The sequence below is a fragment of the Coregonus lavaretus genome, assembly GCF_964263955.1.
Source record: "Coregonus lavaretus genome assembly, contig: HAP1_SCAFFOLD_347, whole genome shotgun sequence".
Classification (NCBI taxonomy): domain Eukaryota; kingdom Metazoa; phylum Chordata; class Actinopteri; order Salmoniformes; family Salmonidae; genus Coregonus; species Coregonus lavaretus.
The window spans coordinates 32,268-52,600 of record NW_028162446.1 but is presented as its reverse complement, the minus strand read 5'-3'; the positions used below and the strand labels follow the sequence as shown (position 1 = coordinate 52,600).

Sequence of the window (20,333 nt, the reverse complement as noted above, 5' to 3'; positions counted from 1 at the left end):
TAAGGTAATTTTTTCTGATAACTATAATTGTTTTCTGACTTTCAGTCTACGAGAATCCAATTTCATATTTCCAATAGTAGTGCGTCCCTAAATGGCACCCTATTCCTTCCAAATGACCATATGTATTTTCATAATTTATAGAATGTATATGTTTTATTTAAATTCGAGAGAGAGAGAGAGGAAAGAGAGAGAGAGAGTAACTTGTCTGAGTGTAATGCTTACTGTTCATTTATTTTGTTTATTTCACTTCTGTTTATCGTCTATTTCACCTGCTTTGGCAATGTAAACATAGGTTTCCCATGCCAATAAAGCCCCTTGAATTGAATTGAATTAAGAGGGGAAAAAAGAATGTAAGCAACCTGTGAATAGGAAGAGTAGGTCAACTCAGACAAAAGACTGAACAGATGTCCGTTTGATATCCCTCCCTCCCTCCCTCCCTCCCTCCCTCCCTCCCTCCCTCCCTCCCTCCCTCTCTCCTCTCTCTCCCTCCCTCCCTCCCTCCCTCTCTCCCTCCCTCCCTCCCTCCCATAGCATGCCAGTCAGAAGAGTCTAGGCTTTCAAATGCACAGATTTCACAGCACTTGTATTATATAGGCATAAGGGACAATAGCATATCAAGCATGTTTGATCATATATTTGGAGTGTGCACCTTCCACAATGCACTAATGGTGTTCCATGGAAGCAGTTTGAGGTCAGCCACTTAGTGCAATGTTCAACAATGTCATCTTTTAAAAAACATACTTGAATCAATTGCCATGAGCAAAACATTAACAGCAAAGGTTAAAAACATTGATACTCTAGTTGCCAGGCAACGTGATATTTTCCATCACTAAAGCCCTCATTCAATTAAATAAATAAGTCATTTTAAAGAGCCAAATCACTAAAAGGAGGTAAACTAACTACACCTCCTTCTCTCCCCAGTTACGTCCAGGTAATAATATTATTGTCAAACAAAGCAGATTTATGCATTATTATATAGTCAGTGAAAAAAGTAATTTGATCCGAGATTGGCAAAGGTCACCCCAGGGACAAAAATTAGATTGTTCAATGTATTAATGTAAAAAGCTCCACAACAGGCAATGGTGCCGATGAATCACACAGATGCAGAGCTTTGATGTACAAAGCAGTCTTTGATGCAGATGCAATATGCTAGCTCAAAGTGACTGGCACTGTAGATAAGGCAGACCGCATGTTTATTTCCACCCTCCCTGTTATTTTGTTGTAAAATGGTGCAAAAACACTTGTCATTTATTAAAGGCTTGAGACAGAGAGAGATAGAGAGAGATAGGTTGAGTGAGAGAGAGAGAGAGAGAGAGAGAGAGAGAGAGATAGGATGAGAGAGAGAGAGAGAGAGAGAGAGAGAGAGAGAGAGAGAGAAAGAGAGAGAGAGAGAGCAGCGCTGACTCAAACTTCAATAAAATAAAATGAAAATGTGCTACGCTCCTGTGGTGCTTTCAGCCCTGTAGATTAGATTCCCAGATGATCTGAAACGACTGATCATGACTCTGTTGTTATTGTTGCTGCTATTATTACACCTTTTCATGACTGAAGTTTTTCTAACCAATGTTCTCAACACAACCACGCTGTCTCATATTCTGCTACTGTTTCTGATCTGCTACGGTACACTAACACATTCTAAGGGAACACCTCAGGTTTTATCATCTCTAAGGGAACACCTCAGGTTTTATCATCTCTGATTCATCATAAGGTAAGACTAGGTCGCTACAGAGAACAGTGTGTGTGTCTGTGTGTGTGTGTGTGTGTGTGTGTGTGTGTGTGTGTGTGTGTGTGTGTGTGTATCAGGCATCTCAGAATAGGAGTGCTGATCTGGGATCAGGTTCCTCCTGTCCATGTAATCTAATTCATTGTGATCTGAAAGGCAAAACTGGTCCTAGATCAGCACTCTTGGTATGAGAAGCTTTGTTAATACGGACACTCCAATCCCCTTTCCATTAAGAGTGACTTCATGGTTGAACATTGGGCATTTCATGAAATTGATCTCAAGATAATGGTGAATTGGCAGACAGTGGGGAATAGGATGAGGGGTAACACTTTAGTTGACACCCAGCGTCATAAGACGCTATGACAAGGTCATAACCATGTCGTAATATGTAATAACCGCTGACATAATTTGTCATAACCTGTCATAATATGGTCATAACGCTGTCATGACCCATATATGTACACCTGTTGTGACAGAGTATATTGCATTATTTTAAGGCTAGTTATGACACCTACATAAGAGTGTCAAAATCCAAATGTATTCAAATGTATTTTTTCCCTGCCAAGAAGTTTCCTTTCGTGTGAAAGTTTGCATCTAAAATCCTTTGTTGTTGTTGTAATTAATTATTTACAGTCATATTTATTTTTTTCATCATATTTTAAATAACTTGCAGAAAATACACTTTATGACACTGTCATTTAATATGGTCACTTTCAGAAAATGTTTTATAACATATACATAATATTGACAAGTAGGCTATGGAATGTTTTGACCGGTAGTGTAGGGTTTGTGGGTTTTGACACTAATATGTAGGTGTCATAACCAGCCATAAAATAACTCAATATATGTCACAACAGGTGTAAATATATGGGTCATGACAGTGTTATTACCATATTATGACTGGTTATGACAAGTTACATCAGCTGTTCTGAAATATTATGACATCGTTATGACTGTGTCATACGGTGTTATGATACTGGGTGTAAAGTGTTACCGGATGAGGTAAGATGCAGTGGGGAATAGGATGAGGTAAGATACAGTGAAAAATAGGATGAGGTAAGATACAGTGAAAAATAGGATGAGGTAAGATACAGTGGGGAAAAGGATGAGGTAAGATACAGTGGGGAATAGGATGAGGTAAGATGCAGTGGGGAAAAGGATGAGGTAAGATACAGTGGGGAAAAGGATGAGGTAAGATACAGTGGGGAATAGGATGAGGTAAGATACAGTGGGGAAAAGGATGAGGTAAGATACAGTGGGGAAAAGGATGAGGTAAGATACAGTGGGGAATAATATGAGGTAAGATGCAGTGGGGAATAGGATGAGGTAAGATACAGTGGGGAATAGGATGAGGTAAGATACAGTGGGGAATAGGATGAGGTAAGATACAGTGGGGAATAGGATGAGGTAAGATACAGTGGGGAATAGGATGAGGTAAGATACAGTGGGGAATAGGATGAGGTAAGATACAGTGGGGAAAAGGATGAGGTAAGATACAGTGGGGAAAAGGATGAGGTAAGATACAGTGGGGAATAATATGAGGTAAGATGCAGTGGGGAATAGGATGAGGTAAGATACAGTGGGGAATAGGATGAGGTAAGATACAGTGGGGAATAGGATGAGGTAAGATACAGTGGGGAATAGGATGAGGTAAGATACAGTGGGGAATAGGATGAGGTAAGATGCAGTGGGGAATAGGATGAGGTAAGATACAGTGGGGAATAGGATGAGGTAAGATACAGTGGGGAATAGGATGAGGTAAGATACAGTGGGGAAAAGGATGAGGTAAGATACAGTAACAGAGAGTGACTCTAGCTACACCAAGGTCATCGAAAAATGTATGACTCAATGTCCTGTAAGTCTCTTTGGTAAAATAGTCTGCTAAGTGGCATAGGCTTGAGTAAAATATTCCCTTCTCTGTGCCGGAGTCCGGTCAGTGAAAGGGCTGCTAACTGGACCACACATGGCCTCTCTGGTCATGGGTTCTAAAACTGCCCTGCGACCTTCCATTCTCCCCACATCTGTCTTCCTTCTTCAATTGACCTCTGTATCTTTCCAATAAAGAAAAGAAGAAGCACTTCTCACCGTATTCTGATGGACGTCAGCCTGTTAGTGTTGATGGTTTGGCCTGTGTCTGCATTCAACAACTGGACACCACTACATGCCAGTTTTACCACAGGGATCCCATCCTGGAGGAACACGTGGAGAAACCGATCTCCTAAATTCTCTTCCCGAGCTGAAAAGAGCAGAGATAATACGATCAGTTGAAAATTATCTCAAAAGTGGCCTACATTTGGTTTGGATTTAGTGGCCTACATTTGTTTTGGATTTAGTGGCCAACATTTGGTTTGGATTTAGTGGCCTATATTTGGTTTGGATTTAGTGGCCTACATTTGGTTTGGATTTAGTGGTCTACATTTGGTTTGGATTTAGTGGCCTACATTTGGTTTGGATTTAGTGGCCTACATTTGGTTTGGATTTAGTGGCCTACATTTGGTTTGGATTTAGTGGCCTATATTTGGTTTGGATTTAGTGGCCTATATTTGGTTTGGATTTAGTGGCCTACATTTGGTTTGGATTTAGTGGCCTACATTTGGTTTGGATTTAGTGGCCTACATTTGGTTTGGATTTAGTGGCCTATATTTGGTTTGGATTTAGTGGCCTACATTTGGTTTGGATTTAGTGGCCTATATTTGGTTTGGATTTAGTGGCCTATATTTGGTTTGGATTTAGTGGCCTACATTTGGTTTGGATTTAGTGGCCTACATTTGGTTTGGATTTAGTGGCCTATATTTGGTTTGGATTTCATGTAATGGACATACACAAAATAGTCCAAATTGGTGAAGTGAAATGAAAAAAATAACTTCTTACAAGAAATTCAAAAAAATAAATAATGGAAAAGGGGTGCGTGCATATGTATTCACCCCCTTTGCTATGATGCCCCTAAAATAAGATCTGGTGCAACCAATTACCTTCAGAAGTCACATAATTAGTAAAATAAAGTCCACAAGTGTCACATGATCTGTCAATTGATCTCAGTATATATACACCTGTTCTGAAAGGCCCCAGAGTCTGCAACACCACTAAGCAAGGGGCACCACCAAGCAAGCGGCACCATGAAGACCAAGGAGCTCTCCAAACAGGTCAGGGACAAAGTTGTGGAGAAGTACAGATCAGGGTTGGGTTATAAAAAAATATCAGAAACTTTGAACATCCCACGGAGCACCATTAAATCCATTATTAAAAAATTGAAAGAATATGGCACCACAATAAACCTGCCAAGAGAGGGCCGCCCACCAAAACTCACGGACCAGGCAAGGAGCGCATTAATCAGAGAGGCAACAAAGAGACCAAAGATAACCCTGAAGGAGCTGCAAAGCTCCACAGCGGAGATTGGAGTATCTGTCCATAGGACCACTTTAAGCTGTATACTCCACAGAGCTGGGCTTTACGGAAGAGTGGCCAGAAAAAAGCCATTGCTTGAAGAAAAAAATAAGCAAACACGTTTGGTGTTCGCCAAAAGCCATGTGGGAGACTCCACAAACATATGGAAGAAGGTACTCTGGTCAGATGAGACTAAAATTGAGCTTTTTGCCCATCACGGAAAACGCTATGTTTGGCGCAAACCCAACACCTCTCATCACCCCGAGAATACCATGGTGGCAGCATCATGCTGTGGGGATGTTTTTCATCGGCAGGGCCTGGGAAACTGGTCAGAATTGAATAATAATAATAATAATAATATGCCATTTAGCAGACGCTTTTATCCAAAGCGACTTACAGTCATATGTGCATACATTTTTACGTATGGGTGGTCCCGGGGATCGAACCCACTACCCTGGCGTTACAAGCGCCATGCTCTACCAATTGAGCTACAGAGGACCACGAAGGAATGATGGATGGCGCTAAATACAGGGAAATTGTTGAGGGAAACCTGTTTCAGTCTTCCAGAGATTTGAGACTAGGACGGAGGTTCACCTTCCAGCAGGTCAATGAACCTAAGCATACTGCTAAAGCAAAACTTGAGTGGTTTAAGGGGAAACATTTAAATGTCTTGGAATGGCCTAGTCAATCCAATTGAGAATCTGTGGTATGACTTAAAGATTGCTGTACACCCACGGAACCCATCCAACTTGAAGGAGCTGGAGCAGTTTTGCCTTGAAGAATGGGCAGAAATCCAAGTGGCTAGATGTGCCAAGCTTATAGAGACATACCCCAAGAGACTTGCAGCTGTAATTGCTGCAAAAGGTGGCTCTACAGAGTATTGACTTTGGGGGGGTGAATAGTTATACACGCTCAAGTTTTCTGTGTTTTTATTTTATTGTTTCACAAGAATATTATTTAAAAAAGTATTTTGCATCTTCAAAGTGGTAGGCATGTTGTGTAAGTCAAATGATAGAAACCCCCAAAAAATCCATTTTAATTCCAGGTTTTAAGGCAACAAAATAGGAAAAATGCCAAGGGGGATGAATAATTTTGGAATTTTATTTAAAACCCCTTCCATCCTTTCAGCACCCACAATGCATTTCTAAAGTCAGAAAAATTGTGTTGGATTGAACAAAATAAAAAATCAGATTTTACAATCTGAATTGAATGAGTCAATATTTCTGAATATTGTACTGATATCCAGACACACTCTCCTTTGGGTCTTTTTTTCACCAGTGAGACCAACTGGGCTTAATCTGCCTCTGGGAAACCAACCCCAAGGGACCAACTAGGCTTAATCTGCCTCTGGGAAACCAACCTCGAGGGACCAACTAGGCTTAATCTGCCTCTGGGAAACCAACCCCAAGGGACCAACTAGGCTTAATCTGCCTCTGGGACCAACCCCGAGGGACCAACTAGGCTTAATCTGACTCTGGGAAACCAACCTCGAGGGACCAACTAGGCTTAATCTGACTCTGGGAAACCAACCTCGAGGGACCAACTGGGCTTCATCTGCCTCTGGGAAACCAACCCAGAGGGACCAACTAGGCTTAATCTGACTCTGGCAAACCAACCCCGAGGGACCAACTAGGCTTAATTTGACTCTGGGAAACCAACCCAGAGGGACAAACTGGGCTTCATCTGCCTCTGGGAAACCAACCCCACAGGACCAACTGGGCTTCATCTGCCTCTGGGAAACCAACCCAGAGGGCAGGGTTCCCCAGTTGGTGGCCGTGGGTGATTTTATTCGGCCCCTCAAATTTTCTGAGCAAAATAATTGATGGACATAAAAGACTAAAAACAAGAGCAAATCAGCTCCAAGTGATTTTAATTTGGGAAATCTGTTACAAAGTATTCCCACGCATAATAGAGATATACACTGAGTGTATAAAACATTAAGAACAACTGGCCTTTCCATGACATAGACTGACCAGGTGAATCCAGGTGAAAGCCATGATCCTTCATTGATGTCACTTGTTAAATCCACTTCAATCAGTGTAGATGAAGGAGAGGAAACAGGTTAAAGAAGGTTTTTAAGCCTTGAGAAATTTGAGAAATGGATTGTGTATGTGTGCCATTCAGAGGGTGAATGGGCAAGACAAAATATGTAAGTGCCTTTGAACGGGGTATGGTAGTAGGTGCCAGGCGCACCGGTTTGTGTCAAGAACTGCAATGATGCTGGGGTTTTCACGCTCAACAGTTTCCCGTGTGTATCAAGAGTGGTCCAGCCAACTTGACACAACTGTGGGAATCATTGGAGTCAACATGGGCCGTCATCCCTGTGGAATGCTTCCGACAACATGCCCCGACGAATTGAGGCTGTGCAACTCAATATTAGGAAGGTGTTCTTAATGTTTTGTACACTCAGTGTATGTGCTCATATACCAATGTAAGCAAGGTTTGAAATGTGTATGTTTTAGTCAAATATTATATCTGCTTGGGCTTCTTGCGGTCAATTTGCAGTCTACAAAGTATTTCTAATTATGTTCCTGCCCCCTGTTCATCCGCTCAAGAAAAGAATCAGCAGCGGCTGAATCTAGTTGATGATCCCTGCCCTAGGGCCTAGAGTATAAAGAATGCTTCTGTGGTCCAACTAAGCATACGCTTCACAGAGGCATGCTGGGAGGATGTATGGTAGCTTAAATACCCACAGAGATCCTATTAAATTAGTTATAACATGTCATTCTGTGAAAATACCTAGCACTTATAACACTTTACACAATGGAGATGCTAAATACATCTTCGGAGCACCAAACAAAGATGTATGTAGAAATGCACAAGTCACGTAGTTTTAAGCTGTGTGGCTCTGCCCTCCCAAGCATGTAGCTGATTAGCCATCACTGTGTGACAGCATATTATACACTGTGTTTTAACTAATGGCTGTCTATGTACTCCCTCCAATAGAATGAGCCATGAATACATTGAATAAATTGGTATATGCATGAGAGGTCTTCAGGAGCATAATAGCTCACTTAATGGCCTATTATTTTCAATACTATCGTGCTGAAACACCAAGTATGATAATGTAAAAGTCTGCATACGCACCATATATAAATGAGGTATACTCAACAGTATATGCAGATTAAAGGATTAAATTATCTAGGGTTCATTATTGTACACTATATAAACAAAAGTATGTGGACACCCCTTCAAATTAGTGGATTCGGCTATTTCAGCCACACCCATTGCTGACAGGTGTAAAAAAATCGAGCACACAGCCATGCAATCTCCATAGACAAACATTGGCAGTAGAATAGCTTTACTGAAGAGCTCAGTGACTTTCAACGTGGCACCGTCATATGATGCCACCTTTCCAACAAGTCAGTTTGTCAAATGTCTGCCCTGCTAGAGCTGCCCCGGTCAACTGTAAGTGCTGTTATTGTGATGTGGAAACGTTTAGGAGCAACAACAGCTCAGCCGCAAAGTGGTAGGCCACACAAGCTCACTGAACAGGACCGGCAAGTGCTGTAGCGCGTAAATATCGTCTGTCCTCGGTTGCAGCACTCACTACTGAGTACCAAACTGCCTCTAGAAGCAACGTCAGCACAAGAACTGTTCGTCAGGAGCTTCATGAAATGGGTTTCCATGGCCGAGCGGCTGCACACAAGCCTAAGATTATCATGCGCAATGCCAAGCGTCGGCTGGAATGGTGTAAAGCTCGCCTCCATTGGACTCTGGAGCAGTGGAAACGCGTTCTCTGGAGTGATGAATCACGCTTCACCATCTGGCAGTCCGACGGACGAATCTGGGTTTGGCAGATGCCAGGAGAACGCTGCCTGCCCGAATGCATAGTGCCAACTGTAAGGTTTGGTGGAGGAGGAATAATGGTCTTGGGCTGTTTTTCATGGTTCTGGCTAGGCCCCTTAGTTCCAGTGAAGGGAAATCTTAACGCTACAGCATACAATGACATTCTAGATGATTCTGTGCTTCCAACTTTGTGGCAACAGTTTAGGGAAGGCCCTTTCCTGTTTCAGCATGACAATGCCCCCATGCACAAAGCGAGGTCCATACAGAAATGGTTTGTCGAGTTTGGTGTGGAAGAATTTGACTGGCCTGCACAGAGCCCTGACCTCAACTCCATCAAACATCTTTGGGATGAATTGGAACGCCGACTGCGAGCCAGGCCTAATTGCCCAACATCAGTGCCCGACCTCTCTAATGCTCTTGTGGCTGAATGGAAGCAAGTCCCCGAAGCAATGTTCCAACATCTAGTGGAAAGCCTTTCCAGAAGAGTGGAGGCTGTTATAGCAGCAAAGGGGGGACCAACTCCATATTAATGATTTTGGAATGAGATGTTCGACGAGCAGGTGTCCACATGATTTTGGTCATGTAATGTATCATCAGACTGTTATAATGGTCATGTAGTGTATCATCAGACTGTTATAATGGTCATGTAGTGTATCATCAGACTGTTATAATGGTCATGTAGTGTATCATCAGACTGTTATAATGGTCAGGTAGTGTATCATCAGACTGTTATAATGGTCATGTAGTGTATCATCAGACTGTTATAATGGTCATGTAGTGTATCATCAGACTGTTATAATGGTCATGTAGTGTATCATCAGACTGTTATAATGGTCATGTAGTGTATCATCAGACTGTTATAATGGTCATGTAGTGTATCATCAGACTGTTATAATGGTCATGTAGTGTATCATCAGACTGTTATAATGGTCATGTAGTGTATCATCAGACTGTTATAATGGTCATGTAGTGTATCATCAGACTGTTATAATGGTCATGTAGTGTATCATCAGACTGTTATAATGGTCATGTAGTGTATCATCAGACTGTTATAATGGTCATGTAGTGTATCATCAGACTGTTATAATGGTCATGTAGTGTATCATCAGACTGTTATAATGGTCATGTCGTGTATCATCAGACTGTTATAATGGTCATGTAGTGTATCATCAGACTGTTATAATGGTCATGTCGTGTATCATCAGACTGTTATAATGGTCATGTAGTGTATCATCAGACTGTTATAATGGTCATGTAGTGTATCATCAGACTGTTATAATGGTCATGTAGTGTATCATCAGACTGTTATAATGGTCATGTAGTGTATCATCAGACTGTTATAATGGTCATGTAGTGTATCATCAGACTGTTATAATGGTCATGTAGTGTATCATCAGACTGTTATAATGGTCATGTAGTGTATCATCTGACTGTTATAATGGTCATGTAGTGTATCATCAGACTGTTATAATGGTCATGTAGTGTATCATCAGACTGTTATAATGGTCATGTCGTGTATCATCAGACTGTTATAATGGTCATGTAGTGTATCATCAGACTGTTATAATGGTCATGTAGTGTATCATCAGACTGTTATAATGGTCATGTCGTGTATCATCAGACTGTTATAATGGTCATGTAGTGTATCATCAGACTGTTATAATGGTCATGTAGTGTATCATCAGACTGTTATAATGGTCATGTAGTGTATCATCAGACTGTTATAATGGTCATGTAGTGTATCATCAGACTGTTATAATGGTCATGTAGTGTATCATCAGACTGTTATAATGGTCATGTAGTGTATCATCAGACTGTTATAATGGTCATGTAGTGTATCATCAGACTGTTATAATGGTCATGTAGTGTATCATCAGACTGTTATAATGGTCATGTAGTGTATCATCAGACTGTTATAATGGTCATGTAGTGTATCATCAGACTGTTATAATGGTCATGTAGTGTATCATCAGACTGTTATAATGGTCATGTAGTGTATCATCAGACTGTTATAATGGTCATGTAGTGTATCATCAGACTGTTATAATGGTCATGTAGTGTATCATCAGACTGTTATAATGGTCATGTAGTGTATCATCAGACTGTTATAATGGTCATGTAGTGTATCATCAGACTGTTATAATGGTCATGTAGTGTATCATCAGACTGTTATAATGGTCATGTAGTGTATCATCAGACTGTTATAATGGTCATGTAGTGTATCATCAGACTGTTATAATGGTCATGTAGTGTATCATCAGACTGTTATAATGGTCATGTAGTGTATCATCAGACTGTTATAATGGTCATGTAGTGTATCATCAGACTGTTATAATGGTCATGTAGTGTATCATCAGACTGTTATAATGGTCATGTAGTGTATCATCAGACTGTTATAATGGTCATGTAGTGTATCATCAGACTGTTATAATGGTCATGTAGTGTATCATCAGACTGTTATAATGGTCATGTAGTGTATCATCAGACTGTTATAATGGTCATGTAGTGTATCATCAGACTGTTATAATGGTCATGTAGTGTATCATCAGACTGTTATAATGGTCATGTAGTGTATCATCAGACTGTTATAATGGTCATGTAGTGTATCATCAGACTGTTATAATGGTCATGTAGTGTATCATCAGACTGTTATAATGGTCATGTAGTGTATCATCAGACTGTTATAATGGTCATGTAGTGTATCATCAGACTGTTATAATGGTCATGTAGTGTATCATCAGACTGTTATAATGGTCATGTAGTGTATCATCAGACTGTTATAATGGTCATGTAGTGTATCATCAGACTGTTATAATGGTCATGTAGTGTATCATCAGACTGTTATAATGGTCATGTAGTGTATCATCAGACTGTTATAATGGTCATGTAGTGTATCATCAGACTGTTATAATGGTCATGTAGTGTATCATCAGACTGTTATAATGGTCATGTAGTGTATCATCAGACTGTTATAATGGTCATGTAGTGTATCATCAGACTGTTATAATGGTCATGTAGTGTATCATCAGACTGTTATAATGGTCATGTAGTGTATCATCAGACTGTTATAATGGTCATGTAGTGTATCATCAGACTGTTATAATGGTCATGTCGTGTGCAGTATATGAATAAAAGAGAAAGAAAAGCACTGTGATGAAGAAAAGCCATGAGTACATGTTGAAAGGGAGGCTGAGGCATGATGTCTATGAGGCCAGGGGACTCTGGGTAGGGGAGGAGAATGTGCATGCCTAAGCCTGCGTTTAGACAGGTAGCACAATTCTGATATTTTTTTCCACTAATTGGTCTTTTGACCAATCAGATCAAATCATTTCACACCAGATCCTTTTCAGAGCTGATCTGATTGGTCAAAAGATCAACTTGCCTGTCTAAACGCAGCCAAGTTGTCTGGCCCCTGTATGTCGTTAGAGTAAATGAAGTCTGACAGACAAGTCCACACATGACACAGAGGGGGGAATCTACTGTCAGCATGTTGAACACAACAGCAGCTATGACTGACTGATCAGACGTTACGAGGCATGGTCACCTGGAGTGGCACACAATGCATGTTTCAACTGGACAACATGTTTCAACTGGAGGATGTTTCAACTGGACAGCATGTTTCAACTGGAGGATGTTTCAACTGGACAGCATGTTTCAACTGGACAGCATGTTTCAACAGGACAGCATGTTTCAACTGGAGGATGTTTCAACTGGACAGCATGTTTCAACTGGAGGATGTTTCAACTGGACAGCATGTTTCAACTGGACACCATGTTTCAACTGGACAGCATGTTTCAACAGGACAGCATGTTTCAACTGGAGGATGTTTCAACTGGACAGCATGTTTCAACAGGACAGCATGTTTCAACTGAGCGGAGCGGCAGGTAGCTTAGTGGTTAAGAGCGTTGTGCCAGTAACCGAAAGGTCGCTGGTTCTATTCCCTGAGCCGACTAGGTGAAAAATTTTTCTATGTGCCCTTGAGCAAGGCACTTAACCCTAATTGCTCATGTAAGTCGCTCTGGATAAGAGTGTCTGCTAAATAACCTATTCATTCTTTTTATTTATTTAACTGGACAGCATGTTTCAACTGGAGGATGTTTCAACTGGAAGATGTTTCGACTTGAGTGACGCAAGTGGTTGTCCTTTCCTTGCAAGGGATGTTACTTGGGTGGCAGTTTATTTACATGAATAAGCATATCTTCATTTAATCTGAGGTAAAAAATAAATAAAAATAAGTCAGTTATGTGGATTTTATGATGCTGTTAGGAGGTATGTTCAGTTCACGTAAAGTGCTGTTAAAGCTGGGAGGATTGCAGGGGAACTTCAAGGGAAAATAAATGATCTGAATCATTCTATGAAATGTTACAATAGGGAGGAAAAGCAACTTCATTGATTCATTTTCCTTGCAGTCCACGGAAATGTGTTTCCTGCTTTGATTTCAACCCACCCTTAAAGAGGCACAAACACTCACAGGTTAGAGAGGTTGGAGCAGGAGGGTTATTCAGTCCTGGACTGAAAAGCTATTACTTATTTCAGTAGAGATTCTTGCTGGAGCTTTTTAGTCCAGGCCTAGCCTTAATCTGTGTCCAGGAAATCAACCCCTGGCCTGGACTCTACTATTGTGTGTAAAACATTTGCACCAATTGAATTCTGTGGCCCCGCTAAGAATAAGCTTCACATCTTCTATAACAACATATGTAACCGCTGTCTCATTTAGCCTAGTGCCAAAATGAAACTGTATCCTGGCCAGTTCAATGATAGAGCCCCTCTCAGTACTAAAACCAAATGAATGCCAGTACTTCAGAGGAGCAGTGTGTTCATTTGTTCTGCTGTGGGTTCCCTTTCCATTAAACAACAAAAGAGAGAGGGGGAGGCCGCACCATCACACAGACTAAAACTGGCTCAGCTATTTAAAACTCCCTTCCTATCGAATTCCAGAGTTAACTGCCTTCTATTGTGCTGTGATACATTTGGGGAAGAATTACGCTGCTTGACGCTCCTAGGATAGATGTTTATGTTGGCCCCTTCAGTCTTTCTATAGGATAGACATTGATGTTGGCCCCTTCAGTCTTTCTATAGGATAGACATTGATGTTGGCCCCTTCAGTCTTTCTATAGGATAGACATTGATGTTGGCCCTTCAGTCTTTCTATAGGATAGACATTGATGTTGGCCCTTCAGTCTTTCTATAGGATAGACATTGATGTTGGCCCTTCAGTCTTTCTATAGGATAGACAATGATGTTGGCCCTTTAAGTCTTTATTTTTTTCTTCTGTATTTTTTTATTTTCTTCCGTTGGCAAGGAAATGACAAATGACTGTTCTACTGTCCCCATGGCCCTGTTACTCTGCGCTGGGCGTAACAGAGCGTTTGTCCTTTAGTCAACACTCGCCTGTCACCTGTTCTCCCTCTCTCTCTCCCCCTCTCAGTCTCCCTCCCTTCTCTCTCTCCCCCTCTCAGTCTCCCTCTCTATCTCTCTCTCTCTCTCTCTCTCTCTCTCTCTCTCTCTCTCTCTCTCTCTCTCTCTCTCTCTCTCTCTCTCTCTCTCTCTCTCTCTCTCTCTCTCTCTCTCTCTCTCTCTCTCTCTCTCTCTCTCTCTCTCTCTCTCTCTCTCTCTCTCTCTCTCTCTCTCTCTCTCTCTCTCTCTCTCTCTCTCTCTCTCTCTCTCTCTCTCTCTCTCTCTCTCTCTCTCTCTCTCTCTCTCTCTCTCTCTCTCTCTCTCTCTCTCTCTCTCTCTTCCCCTCTCTCACTCCCTATACCTCCCTCCCCCTCTCTTCCTCCGTCTGGCTGACAAGTTAAGCCCAAAGGGAGTCTCACTCGGCGCTTCAGGGAGGGAGGGAGGGAGGGAGGGAGGGAGGCGTGTGGAGGAGAGGAGAGGAGAGGAGAGGGGGATGAGTGAAAGGAACGAAGCGGGTCTGGGCTAAGAGATTCTCTGCATCTTGATGTTGCATGCTGCTATGGCTTCCTGGTTCTTCTCCTCTGATTAACGGTTTGATCTCAGGAGTTTTCCCTTTCAGTTCCCGTCCTCTGATGTATGTGAGAAGGGCTGCCTCCTCTCTCTCTCTGTGGGCTGCAGAAACACAGACAGATAAAAGGGGATGCTGTGTTCTTCCCTGTGCTTTATAAACATTCAGTCTGTTTAAACCCTCGGTTTGCACCCTGCACTGCATTCTAGTTTGTGCATTTTTGACTGCTGCAAGAGCATTGATAATGACCAGATTAGAGTGAACGTATGGACAGACATGGACCCTGTGTATTGACATTGTGATAAATATATTCTGATACAAATCTGTGTTTAATTCCTTTAAACAGCAGAGTTCATCTGCACTTCCTTATCTTTGTTCAATCTCTATCGCACTCCACACTGCCCTCTCCCACCTGGACAAGAGGAACACCTATGTGAGAATGCTGTTCATTGACTACAGATCAGTGTCAACACCATAGTGCCCTCCAAGCTCAGCACTAAGCTCAGGACACTGGGAATAAACACCTCCCTCTGAAACTGGATCCTAGACTTCCTGATGGTCCGCCCCCAGGTGGTGAGGGTAGGCAACAACACCTCCACCACGCTGAACCTCAATACGGGGGCCCCTCAGGGGTGCGTGCTTAGTCCCCTCCTGTACTCCCTGTTCACCCACGACTGTGTGGCAGTGTACGACTCCAACACCATTATTAAGTTTGCTGACGACACAACAGTGGTAGGTCTGATCACCGACGATGATGAGAGAGCCTATAGGGAGGAGGTCAGAGACCTGGCAGTGTGGTGCCAGGACAACAACGTTGCCCTCAACGTCAGCCAGACAAAGGAGCTGATCGTGGACTACAGGAAACGGAGGGCTGAGCACGCCCCCATTCACATCAACGGGGCTGTAGTGGAGATGGTCGAGAGCTTCAAGTTCCTTGGTGTCCACATCACTAAGGATCATGGTCCATACACACCAAGACAGTCGTGAAGAGGGCACAAAAACGGCTCTTCCTCCTCAGGAGGCTGAAAGGATTTGGCATGGGCCCTCAGATTCTCAAAAAGTTCTACAGCTGCACCATTGAGAGCATATTGACTGGCTGCAACAACGCTTGTTATGGCAACTGCTTGGCAAGGTGCTACAGAGAGTAGTGCGTATGGCCCAGTACATCTCTGGGGTCGAGCTCCCTGCCATCCAGGACCTCTATACCAGGCGGTGTCAGAGGAAGGCCCTAAAAATTGTTACAGACTCCAGCCACCCAAGTCATAGACTGTTCTCTCCGCTACCTCACGGCAAGCAGTACCGATGCACCAAGTCTGGAACCAACAGGACCCTGAACAGCTTCTACCCCCAAGACATAAGACTGCTAAATAGTTACCTGGACTGTTTTTGACTCATCACATACTTTGCTGCTACTGTTTATTATCTATCCTGTTGCCTAGTCACTTTACCCCTACCTATATGTACATATATACCTCAATGACCTCGTACCCCTCCACATCCGCTCAGTACTGGTACCCCGTGTATATAGACAAGTTATCATTACTCAGTACTGGTACCCCGTGTATATAGACAAGTTATCATTACTCAGTACTGGTACCCCGTGTATATAGACAAGTTATCATTACTCAGTACTGGTACCCAGTGTATATAGACAAGTTATCATTACTCAGTATTAGTACCCTGTGTATATAGACAAGTTATCATTACTCAGTACTGGTACCCCGTGTATATAGACAAGTTATCATTACTCAGTACTGGTACCCTGTGTATATAGACAAGTTATCATTACTCAGTACTGGTACCCTGTGTATATAGACAAGTTATCATTACTCAGTACTGGTACCCTGTGTATATAGACAAGTTATCATTACTCAGTACTGGTACCCTGTGTATATAGACAAGTTATCATTACTCAGTACTGGTACCCTGTGTATATAGACAAGTTATCATTACTCAGTACTGGTACCCCATGTATATAGACAAGTTATCATTACTCAGTACTGGTACCCCGTGTATATAGACAAGTTATCATTACTCAGTACTGGTACCCTGTGTATATAGACAAGTTATCATTACTCAGTACTGGTACCCTGTGTATATAGACAAGTTATCATTACCCCGTGTATATATACAAGTTATCATTACTCAGTACTGGTACCCTGTGTATATAGACAAGTTATCATTACTCAGTACTGGTACCCCGTGTATATAGACAAGTTATCATTACTCAGTACTGGTACCCTGTGTATATAGACAAGTTATCATTACTCAGTACTGGTACCCCGTGTATGTATACAAGTTATCATTACTCAGTACTGGTACCCTGTGTATATAGACAAGTTATCATTACTCAGTACTGGTACCCAGTGTATATAGACAAGTTATCTTTACTCAGTACTGGTACCCAGTGTATATAGACAAGTTATCATTACTCAGTACTGGTACCCCGTGTATATATACAAGTTATCATTACTCAGTACTGGTACCCTGTGTATATAGACAAGTTATCATTACTCAGTACTGGTACCCCGTGTATATAGACAAGTTATCATTACTCATTGGGTATTTATTATTACTTTTGTTATTATGTGTTTTACTTTTCTATTATTTCTGTATTTTCTTTCTCTCTGCATTGTTGGGAAGGGCCCTTAAGTAAGCATTTCACTGTTAGTCTGTTGTTTACGAAGCATGTGACAAATAAAATGTTATTAAATGTGTTCATTGACTTGTTCCTTCTTCTTTGTATAGACTTAGCAGTGAACACAACCTGTTTAATGTACATTCCCATTAGTTAAAATTATGGTGGGGTGTGCATGTGTGTGCGTGTGTGTGTGTGTGTGTGCGTGCGTGCGTGCGTATGCATTTGTGTGTGCTTGTGCGTGTGTGCGTGTATGAAGAGAAGCGAAAGGAGATGATGACAGGCACACCTGATGATGTCAGAGCGAGCAGGTTGTCATCCTGCTCTAATCTATAGAGGGAATTTATGAGGCGTTTGATGGGAAGCGACACAAGATAAACGCTGTCAGATAGCCGGTGGCAGGTGAAACATACATAAGCAGATAATGTGACAGGGAAGGATGTGTGTGTGTGTGTGTGTGTGTGTGTGTGTGTGTGTGTGTGTGTGTGTGTGTGTGTGAGACAGACAGGGTTAGAAGTAAAACGACTTTGCTAACTTGACATCAAGAGCAATCCCATCCACATTTCACCTCTCATAACTTCCTGTCATCCCTCCACTATCTGTATGAAGATGAAAATATTTATATCATTTATCCTCCAATATTTATATCATTTATCCTCCAATATATATATCATTTATCCTCTAATATATATATATATTTTTTATCCTCCAATATGTATATAATTTAACCTCCAATATATATATCATTTATCCTCCAATATTTATATCATTTATCCTCCAATATTTACAGTGGGGAAAAAAGTATTTAGTCAGCCACCAATTGTGCAAGTTCTCCCACTTAAAAAGATGAGAAAGGCCTGTAATTTTCATCATAGGTACAACTATGACAGACAAATTGAGAATTTTTTTCTCGCCAGAAAATCACATTGTAGGATTTTTTATGAATTTATTTGCAAATTATGGTGGAAAATAAGTATTTGGTCACCTACAAACAAGCAAGATTTCTGGCTCTCACAGACCTGTAACTTCTTCTTTAAGAGGCTCCTCTGTCCTCCACTCGTTACCTGTATTAATGGCACCTGTTTGAACTTGTTATCAGCATAAAAGACACCTGTCCACAACCTCAAAGAGTCACACTCCAAACTCCACTATGGCCAAGACCAAAGAGCTGTCAAAGGACACCAGAAACAAAATTGTAGACCTGCACCAGGCTGGGAAGATTGAATCTGTAATAGGTAAGCAGCTTGGTTTGAAGAAATCAACTGTGGGAGCAATTATTAGGAAATGGAAGACATACAAGACCACTGATAATCTCCCTCGATCTGGGGCTCCACGCAAGATCTCACCCCGTGCGGTCAAAATGATCACAAGAACGGTGAGCAAAAATCCCAGAACCACACAGGGGGACCTAGTGAATGACCTGCAGAGAGCTGGGACCAAAGTAACAAAGCCTACCATCAGTAACACACTACGCCGCCAGGGACTCAAATCCTGCAGTGCGAGACGTGTCCCCCTGCTTAAGCCAGTACATGTCCAGGCCCGTCTGAAGTTTGCTAGAGTGCATTTGGATGATCCAGAAGAGGATTGGGAGAATGTCATATGGTCAGACGAAACCAAAATAGAACTTTTTGGTAAAAACTCAACTCGTCGTGTTTGGAGGACAAAGAATGCTGAGTTGCATCCAAAGAACACCATACCTACTGTGAAGCATGGGGGTGGAAACATCATGCTTTGGGGCTGTTTTTCTGCAAAGGGACCAGTACGACTGATCCGTGTAAAGGAAAGAATGAATGGGGCCATGTATCGTGAGATTTTGAGTGAAAACCTCCTTCCATCAGCAAGGGCATTGAAGATGAAACGTGGCTGGGTCTTTCAGCATGACAATGATCCCAAACACACCGCCCGGGTAACGAAGGAGTGGCTTCGTAAGAAGCATTTCAAGGTCCTGGAGTGGCCTAGCCAGTCTCCAGATCTCAACCCCATAGAAAATCTTTGGAGGGAGTTGAAAGTCCGTGTTGCCCAGCGACAGCCCCAAAACATCACTGCTCTAGAGGAGATCTGCATGGAGGAATGGGCCAAAATACCAGCAACAGTGTGTGAAAACCTTGTGAAGACTTACAGAAAACGTTTGACCTGTGTCATTGCCAACAAAGGGTATATAACAAAGTATTGAGAAACTTTTGTTATTGACCAAATACTTATTTTTCACCATAATTTGCAAATAAATTCATTAAAAATCCTGCAATGTGATTTTCTGGAATTTTTTTTCTCATTATGTCTGTCATAGTTGACGTGTACCTATGATGAAAATTACAGGCCTCTCTCATCTTTTTAAGTGGGAGAACTTGCACAATTGGTGGCTGACTAAATACTTTTTCCCCCCACTGTATATAATTTATCCTCCAATATTTATATAATTTATCCTCCAATATATATATATCATTTATCCTCCAATATAGAGTGGGGAGAACAAGTTTTTGATACATTTACATATTAGTCATTTAGCAGACGCTCTTATCCAGAGCGACTTACATGAGCAATTAGGTTTAAGTGCCTTGCTCAAGGGCACTGACAGATTTTTCACCTAGTCGGCTCGGGGATTAGAACCAGCAACCTTTCGGTTACTGGCACAACGCTCTTAACCACTAAGCTACCTGATACACTGCCGATTTTGCAGGTTTTCCTACTTACAAATCATGTAGAGGTCTGTAATTTTTATCATAGGTACACTTCAACTGTGAGAGACGGAATCTAAAAATGTTTTCCAGAAAATCACATTGTATGATTTTTAAGTAAACAATTTGCATTTTATTGCATGACATAAGTATTTGATC

The 20,333-nt window shown here is 41.7% G+C and overlaps 1 protein-coding gene across 1 annotated transcript in view; it reads right to left on the bottom strand.

The window, feature by feature from the left end:
• Window positions 1-20,333, bottom strand: part of LOC311119229 (protein eyes shut homolog) — a gene marked incomplete at both ends in the record, with an annotated part of 168,718 nt that overhangs the window by 121,401 nt on the left and 26,984 nt on the right. The window contains one exon of the mRNA XM_084193955.1: window positions 3,809-3,959. Coding sequence (XP_084050081.1) covers window positions 3,809-3,959 — 151 coding nt within the window. The remainder of the gene's footprint in view (window positions 1-3,808; window positions 3,960-20,333) is intronic.